A 27,572-nucleotide genomic window follows, 5' to 3' on the forward strand; every position below is an offset into this window, starting at 1 on the left:
CTTTTCGAGGTTCATCCATGTTTTATTTTGCATGGTACGGGCCTTTACCCTTCTTATGACCAAATACTGGTCCGTTGTATGGCTGCACTGCCTTCTGTTCATCCGCTCAGACGTGTATGGATTTGGGATTGTTTCCTGGGCATCAGTTTTCATAACTCTTGGGTAATTCTGCCTGCGGCCACAAGGGCTGAAAATCCCTGTCCTTGTGTACTGAAAGTACAAAAAGACTTTTATCTGTGCTTAGCTTTTCCCGGCATTATGATGTAAATCAAGGTCTGTTTGCGAGGGAGCCAGAGAGTAGCTGGAGGGTGGCGCTGGTTCCCTCCTCTGCGTGGCAGGCGGCACCGTGGGCACCTGGAGAACGAGAGGAATTAGTCTGGCTTCGTCCAGCTCTCCTGGGAGCCGCAGCCCTATTTTTAGCAGTGAGATTGCTTACCAGGAAGGAACTCTGGAGAAGGAAGTGTCAGCTTTGGAAAACCTCCCAAAGTAGGCCGCCCAGTGTGGGGAAAATATAGCTTCCTGGTTTCCCTTTGGGAACCCTCTGGCCCATGCTTTGTTTTGGCTTTGGCTAAAGAGTGGCCAGAATGTGCCCCAGTCTGCTTTTGGATTCTCCTGCAGGTTCTCCTTTAGCCCGACCCTCAGAGGGCATGGGGTGAGGGCTGGCGATGTGTGAGGAAATCTGCCTTTTCAGGAGCTGGGGAGCTGGACAGTTCCCACACCTGGCTTGGGCAGGCTTGGCCCGCCGGCCACAGGAAGCTCAGCCCCTCCTAAGCAAGGAAATAAAAGGTTGCAGGAAAGTAATTCCTTCCTTGTTAGTGGTTCTGACCTCTGCTCCCTAAGTCTGCTCACTAGATGCTCAGTTAAATCTCTGGGTTTCTCTTCTTTATGCCCCCTTGCGCTCCAGGGAAGGAACCATGGGAGGGAGAAGGGGCAATGTCCATCATTCTCAAGGGGGCTGGACAGTCAGGCAGCCAGGAAGATCTCCAGCCCCTGGGGGGCGGGAAGTGCCCTGGGCCATCTCAGCCTGTGCTCCCAGTAACGAGCTAGAAAAGCGAAACCGAACCACCGAGCGTGCCCTGTAGCACCTGCACTTGCTTTGCGAGAATTCTCTTTAATTAGGCTCTTCCCACACAGAAAGAGACCGGGAGAGGGAATAGTGTGTTCCAGATTCTGAGCACTGCCTGGAGAGATTATTTCCAGCCTCAGACTAAAGGCATAGGGAGGGATAAAACAGAATTTTCAGCCTGGCAGGCTCATCCGAGCCCCGTGTTGCAGATGCGGAGGCGGGAGCCAGAGCCACTCATCGTCCTGGGTGAGGCCACAGGGTGCACTCGCGGGGCGGGGCGGGGCGGGGGGCGGGCACGGGCGCAGGATTTTTTCCCCCTTCACTTTGGAAATCAGCACTTTGTCTCCCAGTTGAGGGTGTTTTTCTATCTGGTGTAAATTATTGTCTTCTCTCCCCATTTGTCCCCCCTGCCCATCTTACCCTTTGGTCTATTAGCACGGAGTGACTCAGCCAGTCCTTCCAGGGGGTGACGGCCTGGCCACCCATTTGACAGGCACCAGAAGGCCCCGTCTACCACCTCGCAGTGGCCACCTTCTCCCCATCCTGTACAGTTCCTTCCTCTTCTGTTTAGTCAAGACACGGTTCTCCTTGAGCAGCTGTGTGGCCTCGGGGCCTGTGCTCAGCCGTGCGCCCCCATGGGCTTCGCCTCTGACACCGGGGTTCAGCGCGGGGTTCAGGGGCAGGGGCTCCCTGCCCAGGCTGGACAGTGGCGGGAAGCGTAGAAAGCCCTCCGGCCCCCCCGCCCCTCCCCCGACAGCCCCACCTCCCACGGCTGCATCTGGCTCGTCCTGGAGGCGTGGGGCGGGGAGGGGGCGCAGCTGCAGACCTCGGGGTGGTCAGGCAAGGGTCCTGGAGGCAGCGGGGAGCCCCAGGCCACTCGGAACCAGGGTGAGGCTGTGGCATGACCTCTCTAGGGCAGAGGCAGGCAAGAGAGGGCCTACGGGCGAGCTCCTGGGAGACGACGGGCCTGCGGGGAGGGTCGGGAGGCGGAAGGGGTTGCCAGGGCCAGCCTGCTGCAGGAGGTGGACTTGGTCACCAAAGGCGCTGATAACTGTGGTGCCCTTGCCCACCTGGCTCGCTGGGTCCCACGAGGAGACCCGCGAGGAGACCCGCGAGGCAGGCATTTTTATTCCCCTTTGGTGGTGAGGAAAGTGAAAGTGGGAGCCCAGGCTCTGAGTGCCAAGATGTCCCTGAGGCTGGCGATCCAGCACTGTCAGCTGACGTCCAGTGTGCCCCAGGGAGGCGGACAGCGGGAGGCTGGGAATGTGGGCTCTGCTTTCAGCCTGCCTGGACTTGGACCCCAGTTCCACTCCCGCTGTGGGGTCTTGGGTAAATTCCTCCACCTCTCTGTTCCTGGTCTGCTGAGAGGAGAGGAGGAGGATGGTGGGCCTGAGCTCACAGGGGCGCCAGGATTGAGGGAGTTGATGAATTAGCATGCTGAAAGCCTGTAGGGTGGCGCCTCTGCTTAAAAGGGAAGCCGGGAAGATGAGGAAGGTGATAAAGACGTTGCTGCAGGCCCAGGAACATCGGCGTTGAGTCCTTCTCCCAGGACAGATGGGTGACTTGCTCTGACCCACCTGTCCCCTCATCTGCTCGGGGCCCTGGTGTCTGGTGCTGGGGTCAGGGGTGTGGCCAGTGGCAGGACAGCAATGGAAGCCCCCATGACTTGGTAGGCAGCACACCAACCGCAGAGGGACCACGTGTTGCTGGGCGACCAGCGTGAACTGGGTGAGAAGGCAGCCGCGGTCCTGGGCAGGTGGCAGCCACTGGACGCGCTGGGCTTGGCTTTTCCAGAATTGCTTCAGTTCTGCCAGACCAGATTCCATGCCAGGGAGCAGCCGCCGCCCCCTTCCACACCTCTCTGAGGAGAGGACGGGGACTCATCTTTCTGTTCCTTTATTTGTGATTCTGAGTTGATGTGGGCCTCGAGTCTCTGGGGCCCCAGGACAAAACCCACGCAGCTTTCTTGAGGATGCATGCGTTTCACTGGTGGAGTTTCGGGTGTTGGAAAGGCCACTCTTGAAAGGAAAGGGCAGGGCTGTGCTGTGGCGTGGAAGCCTGACTCCTAGAAACACTCACCAGCTATTTCATGAAGTCTCCGGGTTGTGGAGGCTCCAACCCCCGGCTGCGAGAAATCCCTTCTGAAAGAGGAACTGGAGGGAGATTAGAGGGGCGGGGGAGGGACCCCTTGGCCCTTTTTAAGTTTATAGATGAGAAGTGAGAAGATGGTTATGTTATTTGATTGGGCTTCCCCCTCTGCACACTGAGCAGAGAAGATGTGGCGGAAGCCACATGAGGCTGGGGGTGCAGGGCTGGTGGGGGAGCATACAGGGCGAGCCCCTCCCTCTGATGACCGTCTCTGTGGGGTGCAGGCTGACCCCCGACCCCCGATCCCCCTCGCCCGCGCCTTTCCCCGTCTGTCCATCGTCACCTTGCCCTCCCGGGGGCACGAACATTACTGAAGGGCCGCCTCGTGGGACAAGGGGCCCAGGGGACAGAGCACATAAGGCTTGGCACAGGCCGAGGGAGCAGAGGGAGCGTGGAGACCGGCTCCTGGCTGCTTGAATCGTTTCAAGGAGCCCAAGACATAACCCAGGGAGCTGATGCGACCCTCTGCCGGGAATGAGCCGTGACCTTGCCAGAGCCCATGGCCAGAGATGGCTCGTCACTGGAGCCCTGCGGGGGTTGATGGAATGGTCTCTGGCCCCGTCCAGTGCAGGGGTGCTGGGGGCCGTGGGTGGTTTGTGCCAGAAGTGGGGGGCGGGCTGCTTCCAGCCCCGGAAGCTAGCACCTGCCCCTGCCTAAGAGAGGAGGACGGGGATGGCTGACCGACCCCCAGGCTCTCCCAGCTCGATGGGCACTTGCCCGGGGGTGCCTCGGTGCCCCTTCCCTGTGCTCCAGCACCTCCCGGGGTCAGGGGTCCACCTCCCTGACACGGGTCCAGGGCCTGGCCCCCGAATGCCCTTCGTACACATTTGTTAAAGGGAGTTGAAGTGGAGGTGGGGGGGACGTGTCCCGCAGGGGTGGCCTGAGCCCAGCCCCCCGTCACTGCTCAGACCCCAAGCCCACCACAGGCCGCGGCCTCCGGGGTAGGCCCCTCACCATGCCCTGTCCAGTTCGCAGGCCCTGGGGATGGCCTGAAGGAGCCAGGAATGCCTGGGGTGGGGGGCCCTTGGTGCGGGGGTGGGGTGGGATCCTGGGGGGAGGGGCTGGGGCCGTTCCGGGTGGGCTGGTTGGGATGGCGGGTTTCGGGCCTGCGGGCCCCTCTCGGGCTCAGACTCTGAGGGGCTCCTCTCTCAGTAACTTAGGGGTGCCGCCGGGCCGGGGGAGCTGCCCGCTCACCGTGCCCCTGACCTTCGACCTCATCTATACCGACTACCACGGCCTGCAGCAGATGCGGCAGCACATGGGCCTGTCCTTCAGGAAGTACCGGTGAGGGGGCCCGCGGCTGCCTGCCCCTGCCCGTCCCCGCGGACAGCCCCTCCTCAGCCCGCACCCCACGCCCCGGCTGCCAGGCATCCTTGGGTGTCCCCTGACCTGCGGGGAGCCAAGGTCCCCCCCCTTTCGCCCCCACTTTCCTTCCCAGACCAGCTCTGCCTCCCGGCTGCCTGGGGTGGCACTTAGCAGCCGCAGCCAGCCGCTTCCGGCCCCCCGCTGCGTGGCCGAGGGCCCCCCACGGGGACAGGGAGAAGGCAGGAGGGTGGCCGGGTGGGGCGGCCAGCTGGACCTCCGCCGTGGGGGCCCCCGGCCCTTCCCCACCCCCGCCTGCCATCTGGGGGGCGGCTCCGGCCTCCGCAGCCAGCGGGGTGCGGGGACCGGCCCGGCACGGAGAGCCCAGCTATTTATTACGCCTGCTGCGGTCCCGTCGACTTTATTAGGGGAAAAGTGACAGGCGGCGATATTGCTTTTATTATTAATGTGCGTTGGCGCCGCGCTCGGCCTCCTGCCGTGCCCCTGCCCTCTCCGGGGGAGCAGTGCTGACCTCAGCACTCTGCAGGCGGCCGGGGCGGGGAGGGGCCTGTGGCGGCGACTTCCAGGTTTTCTGCAGACCCGCCCTCCCCGGGGGTGGTTGGGGGGGAGGCTGTGGGGCTGGGGCCCCCCGGGGTGCCCCTGAGGGCGGCCTCAGAGCCCAGGCTCCCCGAGCTTTGAGTGAAGACCCTGCCGCTGGGCAGCCGAGGGGCACTGAGTGGGGGCACGGTGACAGAGCTGGGGGCCCCACGCTGCCCCGGGCGGCCCTGCCCTCCCCTGGGCCCTGCCTCCTGCGCCTCTGCCCCGGTAGCCGGCAGCCTCGGCACATCCCTGGGGCTGTCTGGCCTGGGCAGCAACTGCCACTCCCTGCCCAGGAAAGCGCAAATGGCGCAGGGGACCGCTGGGGCAGCGGGGAAGGGACCCTGCTCTGGGTGGGGCCTCCCACCAGGCTCTCTTGGGCCTCTGAGGTGGGGGCCTCTGAGCCCTAACCACGGGCCACTTGACAGGGGAGGACGCTGACCCCCAGAGCTCGGGGCCTGCCTGTGGCCACCGGCCAGGGGTGACCGCGCCCGAGCTCCAGCCACGCACAGCCCGACATCAACCAGCCGCCCGCTGGGCAGGGTGCCCGTGGCTGGGACACGGGAGGTTGCTGACCCCGGCTTCTGGTCCCCGGGGGGTGGGGCGCAGGTGCCGGATCCGGGTCATCGACACCTTTGGGACGGAACCCGCGTACAACCACGAGGAGTACGCCACGCTGCACGGCTACCGCACCAACTGGGGCTACTGGAACCTCAACCCCAAGCAGTTCATGACCATGTTCCGTGAGTGTCCCGCCGGCCGGCAGGGGCTGGGGCGCAGCGGGGCCCCTCGCGGTCCTCGGAGCTGGCCCGGGGGAGCAGCATCTGGGGGTGGCCCCTTCCCTGGGCAAGACTTGCTCCCCTTTCCCCAAATGTGACCGAGCAGGGAAGCCTCCAGCAGGAGGCAGGGAAGGGTCGCCTGGGCGGGGGGCTCTTCCGCCCTGGCTGGGGAGGAGCAAGGTGACCTGACCAGGGCGAGGGGGCGTGGCCCGCCCTCAGGAGCAGGTGTTCTTGGAGATCAGCCGCGCTGGCAATTCCGGAACAAAGTCGACCCAGTGGACTTCCAGAAAGAGAATTCCAGTGGCTGGCAAAGGGGCGGGGGAGGCAGGCTTTTCTAGGCGGAGGGAACAGAGGTAGTAAGGATGGACGTAGAAAACTGGAATGTTCCGGAAACACAAGGGCCTGGTTTTGGGGCAAGAGGAAATAAGGCTGTAGTTGGGTTCTGGGGCCCTGGTGGAAATCCTCGGATGATGGGTTTAAGGCGAGGAATGAGACTGGAGCTGGGCTTTAGCTATGTTTAACGAGACCCTCAAGCACATATGCACGCTGCCCTGCTCTCTCGAATGCAGAATGCTGACGACCGAGGCCCAGCTCTGCCCGAGCCCGCCTCTGGGGCGGCAGAGGGGGCCGCGCTGTGTGGGTGTGCGTGCCCTCCCTGAGCGCCTGGTGTCCGCTGTCTGCTGTGGCTCTTTTCCTCCCTGTTGGGAGGCCACCGGCTGTCAGGTGTAATTATCTCCAGATCTGCCTCCAGCAGCACCTTGCTGTCCCTGTGAAGGCTCTGCGCCAGGAAGCCAGATAAGCGCCCTTGTTAGGCCCTTATCTGAATTAAGAGCAAGGTCCCAGCGGGCCCGCTGATAAGTAAATTCTACGGTCTCTATCTAGCCTGTCAAAATCGGGCACTTCTTTTGGGTGCTCCGGGCCTCCTTTGCTCATACTCTCCAGGTTCTAGGCTGTGTGTGAGGCAGATGGGATTTCCAAATACTAAGCCATGCCTTGATTGGACCACAGGAGGGTGCGGAGGTCAGAGCCCATGGGCTCCAGATGGGGAAACTGAGGCTCCATGGAAGTGGGGTATGAGGGGCCTAGAGGATCAGAGGGAAGGTGCCTTTTAGCAGAGACTCCTGAGTTTACATCTGTTACCATCACTGGATGCTCTTGAGCCAGATTCTTGAGCTGGGGAATGTCCAGGAGCAAAAGTTCTTCAAGGAATATCATCCTGGCAGACTAGAACTGCAGGTGGCCAAAGGGGTGGGGGGTGAGGGAGCGCAGAAGCAGGAGCTTCTGCAATAACCTACAGTGAGCATGGGGGCTCATCATGGGGTGGAGCCCCCTGGACGTGGAGTTCCCAACCTGGCAAACTCTATTCATCCTCCAAAGCTCAGGTCAGATGTCACCCACCGTGGCTTTTACTGATCCTCTCATCACTTACCATAGCATCGTTTATCGCCCCTTTACCTCTCTTTATATAACATTTAAGTCTAATTCTGTAAAAGCACATGTTGAGATGTTTCACAGCTATTTGCTTATACATTTATAACCCCTGTCAGATTACGAACCACTCAAAACAGGGCTGCTGGCTGATTTATCTTAGTATCCCTGGAGCCTGTCTGGGACCTTAGAAGATATTAGTTCATTGAGTAAATGGAGGAAAGAGAGGACAAAAAGGAAAGAGAGAGAGGCTTGCCAGTTTTAATAATATTCAGAGCACAGGAAGGGACTCAGAGCAGATATCTTTCCTAGTCAAGCCAGGTTGATTTTCCGGAGGCTTCCCCTTGTCCTGCCTGCAGGAGCTCCTGGCTTTATGGCGCCTGTTATTTTAACTGGTTGCAGTGCTTCCCTGTCCCTCCCACTGTTTAGCTAATTGTTTTCTAAGTCTGTCCCTTCTGGAGGAGTTGGTGGAAGGGAGGGCAGTTTAGCGATGGATCCTTCAGCTGTGGAGACTGCGGGAAAAGGGTCTGGGGCAGCTCCAGCTGGAGCAAGCAGGGAGGGAGAGGCTGGGGGCCGCACAAGCAGATGGTCGGAGGGGCTGGCCTGGCCTCTGGGGCATCTCCCTCCCCATCGCCCGGGGAAAGAGCCTTGCCCTCGGGAGCCCTCCTGTACCCACAAGCTCTAGAGGCAAGGCCACTTTGTCCTACAACCAGCCAAGGCCCATCGGCATGCTGTCGGGTTTCCACACCCTAGAATCTGGGCTCTCAGGGGCCTGGGGACAGGAGACCATCACCTCTTGTGAGATGTACAGATATTCACGACACGTGGTGGGGAAGAGGGTAGAAACAGCATATTAAACACACACGTCAGAAATGTTAAAATGTGAAACCTATGTATCTGAAATGAAGGAATAAGGTGTCTGAAATCAGGGCTGTTCTGGAAAATTCAGAGAAGCAGCAGCTAGCAAACTCCCCCATGGAGGGAGGTAGAATACGTTTAATTGGGTTCAGTAAACATTTTATTCATGACCCCCAGACATGGATGGGAGGGGGTACCCGGATGCGGCCCCGGGGCCTACTCCTCCACCCATGCCCGCGCAGGCAGAGCCAGTCAGTCCCGCCACTCCAACGCATGTGACCAAGTCAGACCCGAGGTGGGGCTTCTCAGCGGCGGAGGCGTGTGAGCGGGGCCTTGAAGGCAGAGTAGGATTTTCTCAACCAAGAAGAGGGAGCAGCTGGTGTGCAAGTGAAGGTGTGCCGTCCCCACCTCCGCCCAGCCGGTGTGCAAGTGAAGGTGTGCCGTCCCCACCTCCGCCCAGCCGGTGGGCCCGGCTAGGTTCTAGGTGCCAGGTGTGAACCAGCAGAGCCCCCTGCCCTCTTGCACTTTTGTTCCAGTGGTGATAAATAAACAGACAAACCAATACAATAGCATCTGTTAGGTGAGTGCTGTGACAAAAAAATACAGCAGGGCGAGGGGGCAGAGGTGGCTGGGGTCAGGAAAGACCTCTCTGAGGGGCCATTTGAGCCAAGACCTGGATGGAGAGAAGGCGAGAGCCCGGCAGGTATCTGGGGGAGCCAGGGGGGTGGGAAGTGGGAGGGTCTGCAGGGCCTGGTGTGTTGTAGACTTTGGCTTATGGGGCCACTGCAGGGTTTTGTGAGGATCTAAATCTAAAAGCATCACTCTGGGGAAAAGATCCAGAGACCAACACAGAAAGGGGCAGGCAGCTGCCTCCGTTGTCCAGTGGGGGGCAGGGGGAGGCTGGTGGCCAAGACCAGGGGAGGGGTGATGGGGTGACGTGAGAACATCCAGCCTGGGAGAGCAGGCTCTGCTGATGGACCAATCGGAGTCCGGCTTTACCGTGACTTGGCTGGGTCATGTGGGCTCTTGGCCGCACTGTCCTGTGCCTCAGTTTCCTCCTCTGAAAACACGCAGGGGGCACTATATGGCCTCTGGGAAGGGAGTTGCCTGGGGTCAAGGCAACGGGGGACACTTTCCCCGCAGACCCTCCCTTGCGGGCCCCTTCCCGCCCCTCCCCGCACCGAATGGGGAGCCCTTGCAATGGGGCTGGCCAGGGAGCCGGGCGTGTGCGGCTGCTCGGTAACCCCGTCGTGTCCCGGGGGGCTGCAGCTCACACCCCTGACAACTCCTTCATGGGCTTTGTGTCGGAGGAGCTCAACGAGACGGAGAAGGAGCTCGTCAAGAGCGGCAAGGCCGGCAACATGGCCGTGGTGTACGGCAAGGAGGCGAGCATCTGGAAGGTGAGGTGGCCGCCACGCCGTGCCCTGGGGCGGGCCAGGCCCCAAACGCCAGCCAGCTCCAGCGCCCCGCCCCAGCTCCTACTCCAGGATTTGGCGCCCATGGGCCACCCCCAGCCCTGGAGGATGGAAAATGCCCCCATCAGTGGCTCAGAAAAAAACCCTTCACTGCCATTTAAAGACACCCAGCCCAGGGGCTGACATTTGTCCCCTCCCTCCCCTCTTCCCCATGCTCTTTGCCATAGCTCAAATGATTACTTTGGCTAAATCCTCCACTGTCCTTGGGACCAGTCCAACAAACAATGTGACTACAGCAAGAGGGATTTAGGCTAGACTGCAGGATTCTGTAGGATGAGGCTTGGTGATTAGATCCGCATCTCCTTTGGGGAGGGTGTGTCTGCAGGGATATTGCCTGCCAGCCGGGTCACTAACCTGCTCTCTTCTCTTTTCTCTGTGCACCGCCGGGCGACGAGGCAGCTCCAGGTATGGTAACTGTTTCCTGTGCGCTCCCCCTACCTCCCGCTCCCCTGCTCTCTCCAGCAGCTGCTCAGGAGAGTCTCGCAGGTGCTCCCCTGGGTCAGTTCTCCTGGCTCTGTACATGCAGTAAGGTCAGGAGGAGGGCGATGGGGAGAGCGGGGTCCGAGGAGGGCCCCTCTGTGAGGGGAGAGGCCGAGGGCTGACTCGCGTGGCCGCAGGGCTCCTCGGAGGTGACGGGGGCTCTTGACATGAGGCAGGTGTCTTGAGGTAAAGGCAGACACAGAAGCTGATGGGGACATGGACTGAGCGCCTGTGCGCTATGCCAGCCCTTCACACAGGATCCTCTTACTTAAAGCTAATGCTCACAGCGGTGCTGGTTAGGGTTCGGTTCAGCTGGCCCCGGAACACCGCGAGGAGCAGTGACTTAAACAAGATGGAAGTGTGTTTCTCTCTCCTGCTCATGCACTCCAGAGTGGGCAGTCTGGGCTTGGCTTGGAGCTCGGGGCATCTTACCTTGTTGTCCTGCCATCCGGACTTTCCACCTCAGTCCTGCCTCGTGGTTCGAGAGGGTGATGGAGTTGTCAGTCATGCCCCCTGCATTGCAGCCAGCAAGAGGGAGGGAGGGTCCAGGAAGGGCGCACGACTGGGGACATGTCAGAGCGGTACACACACCTTTTCCGCATACCACCCATTGGCTAGTTCCCAGTCACATGACCATGTCTTATTTCAAGGGATTCTGGGAAATGGCTTTATTCTCAGCAGCCATGTGCCCAGAGATGAGTTTCTATTATTGAGGAAGAAGAGGGGAGAGATGTTGGCAGCGCATCGCCTGTGCCACCACAGGAAAGAACAGTAGCAGCTGATATTCAGCAAAGTACTTGGCGTTGTGCTTTCTCATTTAACTTTCACAGCGTGAGGCAGGAGCTAAATGCTGTCGTCCCCATTTTCCGAATGAGGAAACCAATGCACAGAAGGTTAGAATGACTTGCCCAAGGTCCCACGGGTAATAAGTGATACAGCTGGGATTCAAACCTACATCTCTCTAACTCCAGAGCCAGAATGCTTAACCTCAGCTCTATACAGCCTCTCCTGTGTTATAGAGCCTTGATTGGTGGCAGAGAGAAGGTCTGGAGGCAGGAGGCAGAAGTCTAAGACCTCTGAGATGTCAGTGGCCACCCTGGGAAGTGGGGAGAGGGACTGAGAGGTGACTCAAATGGTGCCAGGCAAGATGACTATCAAGGGAACCCAAGGAAGCCCGTTACAAGCGGGGCTGGGACAGAAGGCAAAGCGGGAGGGTAACAGAACAGACTGAGTCTGCTTTTTTTTAACCAGAAAACATCGTTAAGAAACTGCCCCTGGAGAATGTGAGGTTATGATATCTGGGAAGAGAAAGGGTTTATCTCGAGCTCAGGAACCGCGGTGATAGCCGGGAGCAAAGCTGTTTGGCAAAGGATCTCAAAGAAGCAGTTTCCAAAAAAAGAAGGAAGTCAGAGGTGGCTGGATGAAGAGAAAAATGAAAACAGCATCTGTCCAGAATCTGGAGGATCCAGTGGCAGAGCAATGGAGGAGGGAGGTTGGAGAGGGGAGGATGGAAGAGCAGGGAGAGGCTGTTATGGTCTTACGGGGAGCAAGAGTCAGGAATCCAGAGAAAGTTTTCGATGATTTGTGTGCCAAGGAGATCTGTCTTTTTCTGGGTTCCCTAAGCACAGGTTCAGGGGCTGCTGTTTCCTGAGCATATTGTCCCAGGAAGCAGCAGTGAGGGACAAAGGGAGTGAAGCAGGAGGAAGGAAAAGGCAACTCATTCAGATCGTGGCAAACGTGCCCTCCCCACTGAAGAAGACAGGGTGAGCCAAGGCAGCGATTTTCCAAGTGCAGTTTTCAAACTACGGATAAATTGTGAAATTAATTCAGAGCATCTTGACCGGCACTTTGAAATGAAATAGAATAACATAGAAATTTTTTTTAAAGTGCAGAGGACCTCATATGTATTAAGGGTAAGAATAGATTTGGGGAACTTTTAAGTTTACAAACATATGGTTAGGTGAAAAAAAAGTCACCAAACAGTATATAGAGCACGAACCCATTTGTGCTTTAAAGAAAATACATGCATGCTTTTCCACATGAAGACACCTGGAAGGGACACGAGAAGCTGCTCTTAGCAGTTACCTCTGGTGGGATAGGAGTCAAGGGGTGTTGGGTGACATTTTGTTTCACACTTTAAACCCTTCTGTATCATTTGACTTTTTTACGGTGACATAATTTATTTTTATAATAAGTAGCCTGTTTATATATTTTTAATGAGGCCAGAAAAAGAGGTTATTTAATGCAATTACTGATATATTTGGTTTTTTTTTTTAAGATTTATTTTTTATTTATTTCTCTCTCCTTCCACACCCCCCTCCTCCCCACCAGTTGTCTGTTCTCTGTGTCCATCGCTGTGTGTTCTTCTGTGACTGCTTCTATCCTTATCAGCAGCACCGGGAATCTGTGTTTCTTTTTGTTGCATCATCTTGTTGTGTCAACTCTCCGTGTGTACAGCACCATTCCTGGGCAGGCTGCACTTTCTTTCGCGCTGGGTGGCTCTCCTTATGGGGCGCACTCCTTGCGCAGGGGGCTCCCCTCTGCAGGGGACACCCCTGCGTGGCACGGACTCCTTGCGCGCATCAGCACTGCGCATGGGCAGCTCCACACGGGTCAAGGAGGCCCGGGGTTTGAACCGCGGACCTCCCATGTGGTAGACGGACGCCCTAACCACGGGGCCAAGTCCGCTTCCCATATTTGGCTTTAAGTCTACTGTCTTACTAGTTGATTTTCATTTCTTTTTCTCACCTGTCCCATGTTCATTTTTCTTTCTTCTTTTTTAAACTCCACTTCTCTTTAGCTGTCTAATTATATTCCCCTTAATATACTTTTTAAAAGCTTTTTTCCCCTTTTTATACTTTTATTGGCTACCCTAGAGTTTACAGCATGTATCCTTGACTTATCAAAGTCTAATATAGGTATTGGATGTGGCTCTAGTAGTTGAGTGCCTGCCTCCTACATGGGTGGTACTGGGTTTTGTTCCCAGTGCCTCCTGAAGAAACAAAACAAACAAAAGATAAAGCCAGGCAGCAGACTTGGCCCAGTAGTTAGGGCGTCCGTCTACCACATGGGAGGTCCGCGGTTCAAACCCCGGGCCTCCTTGACCCGTGTGGAGCTGGCCCATGCGCAGTGCTGATGCGCGCAAGGAGTGCCGTGCCCTACAGGGGAGCCCCGCGTAGGGGAGCCCCACACGCAAGGAGTGCACCCCGTAAGGAGAGCCGCCCAGCGCGAAAGAAAGTGCAGCCTGCCCAGGAATGGCACCACACACACGGAGAGCTGACACAACAAGATGACGCAACAAAAAGAAACACAGATTCCCGTGCCGCTGACAACAACAGAAGCGGACACAGAAGATGCAGCAAATAGACACAGAGAACAGACAACCGGGGTGGGAGGGCAAGGGGAGAGAAATAATAAATAAATAAATCTTTAAAAAAAATAAAAATAAAACCAACTCAGGCAAGCCGATGCAGCTCAGTGACTGAGGACCAGCTCCCCACATGTGAGGTTCTGGGTTCAGTCCCTGGCCCCTGGTACCTCAAGCAAACAAAAAAAAGTCTAATATAAATCAATATGTTTACTTTTTCTTGGATAATAAAAGAACCTTGAAAAAATTTAGTTTCACTCCCCATCCCAATTTACATGTTCTTATTGCATTTTGATTCTTTCTATATATTTTAAAAATCCACAGGCATTACTTTTACTGATTTATAAAGTCAGTATTCATTTAGATTTACCCACATTTACCCTTTTTGTTGCTCTTTGTTCCTTATATCTCTGAGATTCCATTTGGGGGTCACTATCCTTCTACATCAAACACCTTTAGCCTGGGTCTGGTCTGTTTTTAGTTTTCTAAAAATGACTTTATTTCACTTTATTCTTGAAAGATATTTTCACCATGTATAGCATTCTAGCTGGGCAATTATTTTCTTTCAGTGCAATGAATATATCTTTCCATGGTCTTTTGACTTCTATCATTTATGCTGAGAAGTCAACTGTAAGTCTTACTGTTACTTTAAAGGTCACTTGTCTTTTGTCTCTGGCTGCTTTTAAGATTTCTGGTTCTATTTGGTTTTCAACAATTTTACTATGATATATGGAGGTGTGCTTTTATTTTGATTTATCCTGCTTGAGGTTTGTACATCTTTTTGAATCTGTGGTTTGATCTTTCACTAGCTTTGGAAAATTCTCAGTTATTCTCCAAATGTTACTTCTGCCCCAATCTCTCCTTTACTTCTGGGAATCAATTTAAACATATATTAGATCTTCAATATATTACCTTTGTCTTTACATTATCTTCTGCCCATCTCCAGGCAATTACTGTCTGCTTTCTGCTATAGATTAGTTCGCATTTTCTGTGGTATTTTATATAAATAGAACCATAGGGTATATATACTCATTTTGACTGTTTATTTTTTCACTCAGCATAATTATTTTAAGATTCATCCATACTGTTGCAGCTATCAATAGTTTGTTCCTTTTATGTCTAAGGTTATACCACAGTTCGTTTATCCATTTAACTTTTAATGAGCATTTGGGTTGTTTCCAGTATGTGGCTCTAGCAAGCATGCTATAAAAATTCATGTTTTGTGTGATCTATGTATCTCTAAAAAAAAAAAGGTAATTAAAAAAATTTTTTTTTAATGAAATGGAGAATACGCCTTTTAAAAAAAATTCATGTATAAGTCTCTATACAGACATGTCTTCATTGCTCTTTGGTTAAATGCCTGGCTGGATCATAGTGTAGAAATATATTTAACTTTTAAGAAAAAAGTTTGTACCATTTTACAGTCCACCCAAAAAACGTGTGAGAATTCCAGTTTCTCCACAAATCCATCAACACTTGGTATATTCAGTCTTTTATATTTTAGCCATTTGAAAAGGTGTGAAATGGTATCTTTTTGTGCTTTTAATTCACATTTCCCTGATGGTTATTGATGTTGAAGGTATTTTTGTGCATTTATTTATCTTCCATATATCTTTTCTGGTGAAATAGCTCTTCAAAAATTTTGCCCATCGCCTTGCTTATTGTCTTATTATTGAGCAGTGAGCGTTCTGGGTACAAAATCCTTTATCAAATATATGCTTTTCAAGTATTTTCTCTTAGTCCATGACTTATCTTTCTCTTAACAGTATGTTTCAAAGACCAAAAGCTCTTAATTTGAATGAAGTTCAATTTGTCAATATTTTCCTTTGTGGGTAGTGCTTTGCTTAGCCCAAGGTCACAAAAGCATTCTTCCATAAATTTTATGCTTTTAGGTTTTATATTTAAGGCTTGAGCCATGTCACATTAATTTTTGTATATGGTGTGGAGATTTTTTTTGCAAATGGGAATCCAATGTTCCATGACTATTTTTTTGAAAAAGCTATCTTTTCTCCACTGAATTGCTTTTGCACCTTCATCAAAACTCAGATGACCGTATGAACACGGCTCTATTTCTGGATCGTCTCTTCTGTTCCCTGGATCCTGGTCTTTCTTGGCGTCAGTGCCTTCTAAATCTTGACATCAAGTAGGGCAAGTCTTCAAACTTTGTTCTTCTTTTTCAAAGTTGCTTTGTCTATTTAAGGCCCTTTGCATTTCCAAATTAATTTTATGATCGTTTTGTCAATTTCTACCCAAGAAGCCTGTGGGGATTATGATTGGGATTTCATTGTGTGTGTGTGTTTGTTTTTTATTGAGTTCTGGAAAATGAATATGAACATTTGTAGAAATAGTTAAGGGTCGAGGATGATGCTGTCTACTTCCAGGGAGGGTTTACTGTTACTCTTGGGGCACAGCTGAGGGCTCTAGAAATCTCAGGTCACCTTAATCCAACTGTAGTGATCGAGGCCCTGAAGTGGATTCAGCCCCTTCCAGAGCCGATCTAGAACCTTCTCTTCCAGGGTGTTTTTCCTCTGGGTTCCAACCCCAAGGGCAGAGCTTCCCTCAGGGTTCCCCTGAACTCTGATATTTGTCTCCCAGTTCTGCAAGACTACCACGAGCTCTGCTAAGCCTCCTGGAGGGAAACTCAGGAGCCAACAGGCTCGCTAGGAGGAAAGCCAGCCCAAACGCCAGCCTCGCCTTGTCCTTCCTCTCCCAGATATTGGTTCTTGCAATACTTCACTCTTTGTTAGATTTCCAGTGCCTTCAGGTAGATGTTGCCTGCATTTTCTTTGTTTTATTTTGTTTTTTAAAGTTTTTATTTATTTAGTTAGTTAGTTTCCTGAATTTTCCCCATCATTCTGAGTTGTGCTCAGAAGCAGGGTTAATCCGTATGACCATCTGCCATACCTGAAGTGGCAGTCCTCCTTATGAAAATTGTATACAATTTGATTTCCAAAATGTTAATTATTTTGATGTTCATTTGTGGCATTTTCAGGAAGCTGTGGTTTATAGGCTAAACCGGGCTGGCCAGCAGGAGGTGGGGAAACCAAGGCTCTTTTTCTCTGACCTTTTATTTCTGCTGGGAACTCACCCTCCCAGAAGAGCCGCATCTCAACCCCATCTTCTCCAAGATCTTGAGCCACTTTCTTCTCAGTGTATGCCTTCCTCTCTTCTGTGAGCCTCAAAAATGCCCAAGAACAAGCAGATGACATCCTAGTGACAGGACTGGGTGTTTCCCCCTGTCTGGGCCTCCCAACCCCACTTAAGACCCTGGCAGTGGCTCCTAGCTCTGGCCTTGGCCCAGAGGGTCAGGACAGGTGCCAGCGACTGAGGCACGATCCCATTCTGCTCTGCCTGCCTCCCTTTGTCCCCTTATCCTGCAGGCTGGGCCTGTTTCCCAGGCCCCTGGGGCTGGAGGGGAAGTAGAGGCTGAATTTTGAACCCTCAGATATGGAGGAGCCCAGTAGTTTCTAGTTTGAGGAGTTTTCATTTACATGTCCTCCATGAGGACAAATATTTTGTCTTACCACAACTATTCCCAGCACTGAGACAGGAATTAGCACTCAGTATTAATTGAATGGATGGATGGGTGGGTGGGTTGAAGGTAGAAGGATAGAGGGTGGATAGATGGATAGATGGGAGGATGGATGGATGGGTGGGTGGGTGGAGGGTAGATGGATAGATGGATGGATGGATGGGAGGATGGATGGAGGGATGGTGGAGTAGGTGGGTGGATGGTGGATGGAGGGTGGATGGATGGATGGGAGGATGAGGATGGATGGATGGATAAGTGGGTGGGTGGAGGGTACATGGATGGAGGGTGGATGGAAGGATGGATAGGAGGATGGATGGAAGGATGGTGGAGTAGGGGGTCGATGGTAGATGGATGGATGATTTGTGCTCCACAGACTTGGAGAGCTCCTCAGAGGTCGTGGAGGTCATCAGGGCCAAGCAGCACCGTTTTGATCCATTTAGCTGTTGGTTCCCATAGAGTTCTTTGGGGGTGGGGGGAACTGTTCCAAGGCTAAAAATAGTCCTGCAGCCTCTGACCTAGCCCAGTCTCTGCAACTCACAGATGAAGAAATTGAGGCTCCGAGAGGAGAGGGGACCTGCCCAGGGTCGCTCAGCTGGTTCACGGCACTCCACATCTCCTGGCCTCCGGGCCGGGGGAATCTCCTCTGCCTCTGCCTTCCAGGGTTCGGCGAGGTCCCATCCGCTCCCCCTCCTCTTCCAGGGGAAAGAGAAGTTCCTGAGCATTCTGAACAAGTACATGGAGATCCACGGCACCGTGTACTACGAGAGCCAGAGACCCCCCGAGGTCCCGGCCTTCGTGAAGAACCACGGCCTCCTGCCGCAGCCCGAGTTCCAGCAGCTGCTGCGCAAGGCCAAAGTGAGCTGCCCCCTTCGCGGTCCTCACTCCAACCTGGCAGCTGATGCCGGGGAGGTTCCCCAACCTGCCACCCCACTCATGGCCACTCCCACGTGTGGACACACCCCAGCATGCTTTGCTGCCCTGTGCCCCACGCTGGGTCCTTTTGGCTACTGGTCAGCGTACAGGAGCAGAGATGTGGGTGGTCACTAGGCAGGGAGGCCCCACGGGGAAATGGACTTTGGTGGAGCCAACAGAGCTGCGGCCCAGTGGTGTGGAATAGGAGCTGGTACCAGTCCAGCCCAGCGGACTCCAGGGTCAGGCCTGGCCTTTGGAGCTCCTGAGGGGGTGGTAAGGCAGGCTGAGAGGGGGTTCTGACTGGCTGTCCCTGGCAGTCCCTGAGCTGTACCCCTGGGGCAGCAGCTGGCACTGTGGGCCCTGACGGGTTGGCTGAGAGGCTGAAGGGTCTCTGACCAGCTTCCGGTCCCTCTCCTGATCTTAGCTTTTCTCCCTGGGACTCCTGGGTGTGTCTGTGTGTGGGGAGGAGAGGAAAGTGCCTTTGTGCAGTGAGCAGCCTGAACAACCTTACACAGCAGCTCTGGATTCAGATTCATTTCCTGAGTGTCTTCTACAGGCCAGCCCTGTGAGTGCTGCTAGCACAGGTTAGGTGCTGAATAAATGTTTTTTAGAATGAGCGCGTGAGGCAACTGCACAGTAGGTTTGGGTCGGGGGTCTTGCAAGCTTGAGACCCTCTCTCTTCTCCTTTCCCCTCCAGAACCATAGGTAGTTAGTGCAGGAAGAGGCCCTTGAGATCTCCTAATCAGATGCCCTCATTTCACAAATGGGGAGACTAAAGCTCAGAGAAGGCAAATGGCTTGCCCATGGCGCACAGCGGGGCCGGGCCATCCTTGTCCTGCTGCAGAGTCCAGTTTTCTGCTCCAGGTGCCTTCTGTGGAGATCCCAACCCCTTAGCCTGGCCCCAGCCTCCTGGGCCTCTTGGGCCGCGGCGTTCCAGAATTCCCTGACCTTTGCGCCCCCTCCAGCTCTTCATCGGGTTTGGCTTCCCCTACGAGGGCCCTGCACCCCTGGAGGCCATTGCCAACGGCTGCGTCTTCCTGCAGTCCCGCTTCAGCCCGCCCCACAGCTCCCTCAACCACGAGTTCTTCCGAGGCAAGCCCACTTCCAGAGAGGTGAGTGGGGCTCCAGGCCCAGGTTGGGGTGGGGAGGCAGGGGGAGACCCCTGTGGTTCCTACAACAGGGAGCCTGAGGCAGGGGGCAGGGGGGGAAGGGGCACGGGCTGGGGCATCCTCCTGCAGCCCAGGCTCCCCGGGCAGGGCACAGACCCAAGCCACCTGTCTCCGGTCCCCAGGTGTTTTCCCAGCATCCCTATGCAGAGAACTTCATCGGCAAGCCGCACGTGTGGACCGTCGACTACAACAACTCCAAGGAGTTTGAAGCGGCCATCAAGGCCATCATGAGAACCCAGGTGCGGGACACACCCCCACCCCGGGGGTCTTTGTTAGAATTCGGACTTGAGGACCGGGCTGGCAAAGGCCTCCCTCCTCTGGGCAGTCACAGCCCTGGACCAAACCCTGTGGTTAGAGAATGGAGCAGGGGCTCCCACTCACCAACGTGGGTGAGTGTGGGGGTGGTAGGTGGATCTTTTGCACAATGAACAACCTGATCAACCTCACATGGCAGCCCTGGATTCAGAATCGTTTGTTGAGTAGGTCCTGCAGGGGGCCAGGTCCTGTGAGCACTGCTGGCGCAGGTTAGGGCCTGAGTAAACGTTTTTCAGGTGGATGTGCGGGAGGGCCTTGGAACTCAGCACATCTCACGCTGCACTGTGCATCCAGGTCTCCTGGGGAGCCTGTTAAAAGGCAGGCTCTGCTCCAGCAGGTCTGGGCCAGGGCTGAGGGCCTGCACCTAACGAGGCCCAGGAGGTGCTGCTGCTGCTGGCCCAGCCCACCCTTGGGCAGGACGCTCTGGGCTCCTGTGGGCGTTAGCGTGCGCAGGCACACGTGAGAGTGGCGCCTCTGGCTTCCAGGGGGCTCCCTGAGCTCAGCAGGTTCCTTCCATTTGGGAGGGAGCGAGACCACGTGAACGATGCTCTGCCCCCCACAGCCCCTCTGGACCCACTTCGTGCTGTAGCTCGGACACCAGTCTGCGCCAAAGGAACCACCCCCACCCAGTGCCCCCTTCTCTGCCCCTAAACCATGTTCATCAAGGGTCCCCGTGTGGAGAAGGAGCTGCTCGGGGTGAACTCGTGGGCCAGAGGCAGCGCCTCGGCAGCTGTCAAGTTGGAGATGGTCAGACGTGGCAGGGGGGCGTCCCCGCCCCATGGCCTGCGCCGAGGGCCGCCGTGGCCGCCGGCTTCCTGCTGTAAGGGAGGGCGCACGGCCGGCCGGCGTGTCGGGTGCCCGGGGGCCCTGGGGCCGCTGCAGGCCCAGGGCAGAGGCTGGCAGGCTAGGTCACCCCGGGCTCTTCAGGGCTTTGCCGTGGGCGCAGGGCCCTGCCTGGGAGTCCTGACCCTGAGGCGGGTGGCGTTTTCGTAAACCTCCCCTTGCACTCCCTGCCGGTCACCCCGCTCGGGACCCCCGAGCCTAAGCCCACCCTCTCAGCCAGTGGCCCCAGAAGACCCCTGCCCGTTCCTCCAGACGGGAACGTCCTTGTCCTGCCCTCCTGATGTCAGTGTCTTTAAGGAAAACGCCACGCCAAGAAGAGACTGCCGCGCCGTGGGGTCCGCTCTAACTGCAGTGGGCGTAGGGTCATGCGCTCCTCTCCCCGCCGACGACCGCGTGCCTCGGCTGGCCTGGCTCATCCCGCCTGGTGGGCTCTCCCCGGGCGCCCCCTCCACACCCATGTTGCCGGCAGCCCCTGTGGGCCTGTCCCCCGGGCACCTCCCAAGCCCAGCTGGTGGCAGGTCCCCAGGCCGCGCTGGACTCACCTGCTTTCTCGCAGGTGCTGCAAACGCCCACGCTACTTTTTTTTTTTTAAGTTTCCCGGGGCTTCTGTAACAAATTCCCACACACTGGGGGGCTTAAAACAACAGTTATTCTCTCACAGTTCTGGGGACTTAATCTGTTGTCATCAGGGCCGTGCTCCCTCCAAACCAGAGCCCCCTCCCGGTCTCTGCCGGCTTCTGGCGGTGGCAGCTGTCCTTGGCGTGTCCGTGGCTTGTGGCTGCCCCGTGCCGGTCCCCGCCTCCGCCATCCCCCAGCCTTTCTCTGCATCTGTGCTCGGTTTTCTCTTAGTGAGGCCAAGAGACGTTGGATTTGGGGTCCTCCCCCACCCAGCGGGGCCTCGGCTAAACCCAGCACCTCTGCAAAGACCCTGTAAGGCCACACTCATGGGCACCGGGGGTTAGGGCCTGGACATATCTTTCGGGGGAGACACAGCGAGCCCCCAACAATACAAGTCGTCATCTGTCCTGAGGTCCCCTCCTCGGTCCCTGGCCCCTGGCAGGTGTCCCAGCACAGGCCACCCAAGCAGGTGCTGGCAGAGCCCAGCCTTGCTCCCCATCCGCCCCGCCGTGGCCCCGTGGCCCCTGCTCCTCCTCCGCCCCATCCCCCCCACTCACGGCTCCATCCAGGCTCCTCCCGGCCCCTGGTGGGAGGCAGCCCCCTCCTCACCAGCCCCCCGCCTCACCCCCAGGCACTGCCGCTGTGCTGGATCTTCGCCACTCGCCGCTCCCTGCCCCCTCCCATGCTGGGATGCCTTCATTGTCCCCCTAGATTCCAGAATAACGTCCCCGCGCCCTCACTCTGCACCCAGGTCCTCCACAGGCAGAATCCCGCGCGTGCTCCTGCCTCCTTCCAGGTGCCTGTGCCACCCCCAGGCCACACCATCTCCCGGTGCCCTCGGCTTCCACCTGCCAAACTCCTCGGGGCCAGGTGGGGGCCATGTGTCTCATCGACCCTCACCTCACAAGGCTATCCCTCATGCTTGGGAGACCCCCCCCCCAACACACACACTTCCTTAGAGCTCTTCTTTCCAATCTCCCTCATCCCCTCCTGCCTCCCCTGAATCCAACACGGCGGACGCCCTTCTCTATTCATCTGGCACCTTCCAAACCTACTCGACTGGAAGTCTTTCCAAGCCGTGGGCTCCTGCAGAAGTTAGCCATGAGGTTGGGGTTTCAGCACAAGCAGTTTATCCGGGAGGTGATTCCAGGAGGCACTGGTGCCCGAGTGGCCCACTGAGACAACCTGTTGAGCAGGTCCCGGCTGTGGGAAACTGGAGGTCAGTCCCACTTGGGACCTGAGAGGTGGTGGAGTTGTCCCACCTGAGAAGCGAGGAGGCCGAGGGCTGCTCTCAGGATGTCAGCGCCGGTCACTTCCAGCTGGCCCCCTGCTGTGGGCGGGGTGCAGACACACCTGCCCCAGGGAGCAGCTGCTTGACCGTAATGCTGGGCCCTCACCAAGAACTTGGCCTAGATGGTCACTCCACACCGGTGTTCGGAGGGAGGAAGGGAAGGATGGAAAGGGAAGGGGTTTGCCGTGTCCACTGTGCCCGCCTGCCCTGGGCTAGGGGCTCAAGTTCTGGCAAGCCCTGGAGGTGCTTGGGAGCTGGGCCTAGCGCTTGGTGAAGGGCGCATTATTTGCTTGCTACCAGTTTGTCGCTGAAAGGGTGCTGAGAGACGCGGCGCCAGGAGGAGGCCTGGGAAGCATGGCCGTCTTCGGGCGTCCTGGCGGGTGGTGTCGAGATAGGGTGTGCTCTTGGTGGGGGAGCTCTCTGGGGGGCCCCAGTAGGAAAGAAAGAGGAGCCAGGGGCTTTGTGCCGATTGATTTCACTGCTGGCACCTGCCCAAGCCTGGCCGAGAGCAGCTGGGTGCGGCTTCCGGAAAGCCAGGCAGAGCGCGCGGAGCTGGTACCGAGGGGAGTTGCCCTGAGGGACCCCCTACTCTCCCCCTGCCCCCCTCCCACAGCAAAGCCATCCTCCAAGGCTCCATCCCAGGGCTGGCAGGGACAGGGCTGGGAAGGGGGACAGCCTCCAAGACGGATTGCTAAGCTGAATGGAGTGCTAAACCTGTGGCCAGTGTGCTCCTGTCCAGGGACCCACAAGCCTGTGGGGGCTGGGGTGGGACGGTGCGCGGGTGAGGGTGCTCTTGTGTCCGTGCATTCCTTCTGCTTGGACGCACAGGAACTCGATTACAGCGGTTGTGCCAGGGAAGGGGCCGTGTGTCTGGGGTGGAAGAATTTGCTTTTTACTTTTTCCCTTTTTATTTATTTATTTTTAGCAGGGACATCTGTTTAAGTTTGCTAAGTAGTGAGTTAAAAAATAACAAAATTGTCAAGAAACCAAAGAATTTGCAAATCTGCCCCTCTCAGAACTGTAGCTGGACCCCCAAACATCCCTCTGCCTTCCGCGCCTCCCCTCCACCCCACTCTCTGACCCCCTCGTAGACCCAAGGGGGTTACGGATTCCGCCCAAGAACCACTTGGGGAGGGGATAAAATACAGACCCCGGGCCCCTCCAGCTCTGTGGATTTTATAGGACTGGGTGCAGCCTGGAATCTGCATTTTAAACGAGCACTCTGGGTGATGGTAATAATTCTCTTGTAGAAACAGTGATTTGGGGGTGGGGACAGCTGAGGGCCTGGGAGGAGGAAATCCCCCACCAGTGGATGTGGCTGAGGGGGGAGGGAAAGGCAAGGAGGAGGAGGCAAGGTGAGAAGGGGGGAGTGAGAGCGGCCCCAGGCACCCGGCCCAGGTGACCCCAGCCCAGCCGACCCCAGCCCAGCTGACCCCAGCCAGGCCATCCCCCAGTCCAGCCGTCCCCCAATGCAATAGCCAAGGAAAAGCAGGCATGGGCACCCTGTCAGCTGTCCCGGTTTTCCTGTTCTGTCCACAGCAAGGGCATTCAAGGTGAAGGAGGCAGGTGCCTGCCCCCTCTCCTGTCCCTCCGCTGTCCTCACCACCAGCTGCAATTCCCCAAGCGGGGCCAGCGCCTGTCACTCTGTCAAGACTGATGATGGCGCACACCTGTAAATAGCCCTAATGCGGGTCATTTCCAGGCAGGCTGGCCCCTCGGCAGGGGAGTCATTGCTGGCAGGACCGGGGAGCAGGGGCCCTTCACCCCCTTCACCCCCGCGCTCCCGTCGGACAAGAGCTTCAAACGCACCAGCGGGGATGTCGCGGGATTCGCTGCCAGGAAGCCAAAGGAGGGGTGTACGGGGAGGAAAATCGCTCTGTTTTTTAATTTACAGCCTTATACCTGCAACTTACCCCTGCCCCAGGTGTCCGGGAGCAGAGCTCAGAGGCCCCGGGCCTCTGTCCTGGGTGTCTGGGGAGGCCGAAGCCACTTGGGCCACCAGCTGGGGAGAGGGAATGGGGCAGGGCCGGGCAGGGGGTGGAAAGTCAGAGCCTGCTGAGCGGGTGCCAAGCGGTGGCTGCCCGTGGGGCCGGGTCGCAGCGCTGGGTGGAGTCAGAACTGGGAGCAAGGTCACGTCCGGCCCCGGGAATCAGTTCTAGGCCAGAACCAGCTTCAAGGTGAGCAGGGGCTGCTGCCTCCCCCGCAGTGCCCGGGACATCGCCTCGGGCAGACCACGGCGGCCTCCACCCTAAGAGGGGAGGGCTACGGGGGACTTTCCTGACACCAGCACCTCTGATGAGGGAGAAGGAGCGGGTGGATGCCAGCTCGTGGGAAAACGGAGATCCACCACCTGGGCTAAATCTACCCACTTTCTGGCTGCATAAATAGGAGATGGGCTGGGTCAGGTGTGCGGTCAAAACACACCTGCCGGGGGAGTGGGGCGGACGAGGGCTGGAGCGCACCTGCCCCTGCGTCTGGGATGCGCCGTCCTCTGTGTCCTAACTGCCCTCCTTCCCCCCTTCCCTGCACCCCTGTCCTTGGTGCTGGTCAAAGGTCGCTCTTTGCTGGGCCCCGAGAGAGTTCCTGTCAGCAGGAAGGGGTTGGTCGATTAAGAAGGTGTGGGGGGAGGGGGGTACCCCTCGAGGAGGTGAGTCCCCGAGGGCCACTGGATGGGATGCTGAGCTGAGGGCTTGGGGGAGGGGCATGGGCTCGTTGGGTGCAGAGGGAGAGAGCGAGCTGAGCAGGGTGGGGCCCCAGCAGCTGGGGCAGCTGCCGCGGGCAGGTGTGGGGACCCCAGGCTCCCCCTGCCCATCTCTCCCACAGGTAGAGCCCTACCTGCCCTACGAGTACACCTGTGAGGGGATGCTGGAGCGCATCCATGCCTACATCCAGCACCAGGTAGGTGGCCCGGGGAGGCAGCCCCCCCAGCCACACCAGGCAGTGGCTGAGCCTCTCCACCCAGGGACATTTAGGGTTTGGTGGGGGGCTCTAAAACTGGGGCCCAGGGCAGGGGCCCCTCGAGCCTGGTCTCCGAGCAGTAGGAGCATCTTTTGCTCTGGCAAAATCCCACCCCCACCCCCACCCCAGGCCTGTCCCTTTGGGGGAGGAGAGAGCTTTGGGAAAGGACAGCAGACAAACTGGAGGATGGGGCACCCTAAACCCTAAGTAACAGTTAGAAATGCAAAGACTTTCGTCTTCATTAAGAAGTTATTTAGAAGTTTGGTAGCCCGTGGAGTGAGTGGGAAGTATGGCAGAGCCCAGCCCTGCCCCTCCCCGGGGTCCAGCAGATGCCCTGGGAGTGGGGGGAGGGGAGAACCGCTGCCCCCTCTCCCCCCTGCCTCTCCAGGTCCCTGTCCACCCCGAGCCTCAGTTTCCACCCCTGTAAACTCTCTCGGCCTAGCCTGCAGTCGGCGCTCAGTACTAGCGGCTCTCACGCCCCCTGCCAAGCCACTTCGGGCCAGGGCCCACCAGGGGCATCTGACGCCGCTCTCCCCCTGCAGGACTTCTGCGCAGCCCCAGGCCCCTCCCCACCGGGGGCGCGGACCCCGCAGAGCCCCGTTGTCCTGGCTCCCAACGCCACCCACCTCGAGTGGGCGCGGAACAGCAGTGCGGCCCCCGGGGCCTGGCCCCCGGCGCGCTCCCTGCGGGCCTGGCTGGCCGAGCCGGGCACGGCCTGCGCTGACGCCTGCCTGGCGCGCGGGCTCGTCTGCGAGCCTTCCTTCTTCCCCTTGCTCAACAGCCGGGACGCCTTCCTGAAGTGAGTGAGCCCCCGCCCGGGACCGCCTTGTCCCCACCCTGGGCAGAGCCCCAAAGCCCCGGGGCCTCCCCTCCCCCGGCCCCCTGCCCAGGACGGGTCCCGAGACCTGCCCCAGGCCCTGCACTGGGCAGCGGCCAGGCCTCCCGCCTCTCCTCTGAGGGACCCTGCGACCCCGGGTTTGCCCTGTGGGTGCCTCCTAGAAGCTTCCTCGGCCCAGGAACGAGGGGCTGACATGGTGGGGTGCCCGCCAGGCTGCAGGTGCCCTGCGACAGCACCGAGTCGGAGATGAACCACCTGTACCCGGCCTTCGCCCAGCCCGGCCAGGAGTGCTACCTGCAGAAGGAGCCCCTGCTCTTCAGCTGCGCCGGCTCCAGCACCAAGTACCGCCGGCTCTGCCCCTGCCGCGACTTCCGCCGGGGCCAGGTGGCCCTGTGCGGGGACTGCCTGTAGGCCCGCCCCACAGAAAGCACCAGCAGATTCCTGGCTCCAGCGACCCGGCCCCTCCACTCCCGCCAGGCTGGAGCTGCTTTCCTTGGCCAGGAAGTGGGCAGAGCAGGGACGGGAATGGGTTTCAGGGGAGGGCGGTCAATCCGCGTCCCCGTCCCCACCCGGGCCGGGCTCCTGGCTCTCGTCTGAAACACATCATGCAGATGTCGCTTGCTCAGAGGTCCTACAGGCCACAGGGTCAAGACCCTGTCGTTCCTGACTGACGAGAGAGGGGGCAGGGCGATGCTGCGTGGGAGAAGCAGGACGGGCCTGGGGCGGGGGACACACCCTTCTTCTGAAAGGGAGCCGCCTGCGTGACCTTGGCCCTCCTGGGTTGTTGGGGCGTGGACAGAGGGCACAGGAACTGGGGAGGCCAGGCCCAGGGGCCCTGCACATCTCCTCAGCCCCAGCACCCCTCTTCCCCCGCCCCATCGCTTTCCAGAGCCCCCCTCCACTCTCTGCTCGGGGACTACATTTGGGGGTGTGGGTCTCCCCAGACCCAGGTTGCATTCTTTCCCTCCCTTCGCTTTGGGCACCTTCTGAAAGCCCCCCTGGCACGACCGGTGACTGCAGCCCATCCGTTCATTTCCAAAGACCCTGCCCCAGGCTGGGGCCAGGTGCTGGCATGCCGCCCTGGGTGTCCTCCACGGATGCGCCCCCCGCTTCCCAGCATCCTTGGTGGCAAGGACCGGAGATGGCGCTTAGCCAGGCCCGCTGCCCGGCCCAGGGGCACCCCACCCATCAGTGCCACGTCCACGTCCCCGCCTCCAGCCCCCTCTAGCCTCCACCACCTGCCTCTGCAGCTGCCGGACCCCCAGGAAGCCCGCCTGAACACTGCCACCCAGCCTGGTCCCCGGCGCCCCCCACCCCGCCCACCCCCTTGGCCTACCCCTCCCCACTTCCGGGGAGGCAGCACCCGAACCCCGAGAGTCGGGGAGGGAGAGCTGGGCCCCCCTCCCGACCTGGGAGGCCCCTGTGACCGCGAGAAGCTGATGGTGACCAAGGGCCTGATCTGTCGGGGGAAAGCAATAGAGACACTCTTTTCTCTCTCTTTTTTTAAAGATTTATTTCTGGAAATAATAAATATTTTATTGGGATGTGAGATGCGGAGGAGGAGCCGTGCTGCTGCTTGTCCTTCCCTGGGAGGCC

At 57.6% G+C, this 27,572-nt stretch overlaps 1 protein-coding gene across 1 annotated transcript in view; it reads left to right on the forward strand.

Annotated features, from left to right (window-relative positions):
* Positions 1-26,471, forward strand: part of MGAT5B (alpha-1,6-mannosylglycoprotein 6-beta-N-acetylglucosaminyltransferase B) — a 64,018-nt gene extending 37,547 nt beyond the window's left edge. The window contains exons 9-18 of the mRNA XM_058284791.2: positions 4,367-4,498; positions 5,723-5,856; positions 9,448-9,578; positions 10,053-10,058; positions 17,732-17,887; positions 18,910-19,056; positions 19,236-19,352; positions 25,004-25,078; positions 25,681-25,937; positions 26,189-26,471. Coding sequence (XP_058140774.1) covers positions 4,367-4,498; positions 5,723-5,856; positions 9,448-9,578; positions 10,053-10,058; positions 17,732-17,887; positions 18,910-19,056; positions 19,236-19,352; positions 25,004-25,078; positions 25,681-25,937; positions 26,189-26,387 — 1,354 coding nt within the window. The 3' untranslated portion in view covers positions 26,388-26,471. The remainder of the gene's footprint in view (positions 1-4,366; positions 4,499-5,722; positions 5,857-9,447; positions 9,579-10,052; positions 10,059-17,731; positions 17,888-18,909; positions 19,057-19,235; positions 19,353-25,003; positions 25,079-25,680; positions 25,938-26,188) is intronic.
* The last annotated feature ends 1,101 nt before the right edge of the window (positions 26,472-27,572 follow it).

This window comes from Dasypus novemcinctus, chromosome 21 (assembly GCF_030445035.2).
Source record: "Dasypus novemcinctus isolate mDasNov1 chromosome 21, mDasNov1.1.hap2, whole genome shotgun sequence".
Lineage (NCBI taxonomy): Eukaryota > Metazoa > Chordata > Mammalia > Cingulata > Dasypodidae > Dasypus > Dasypus novemcinctus.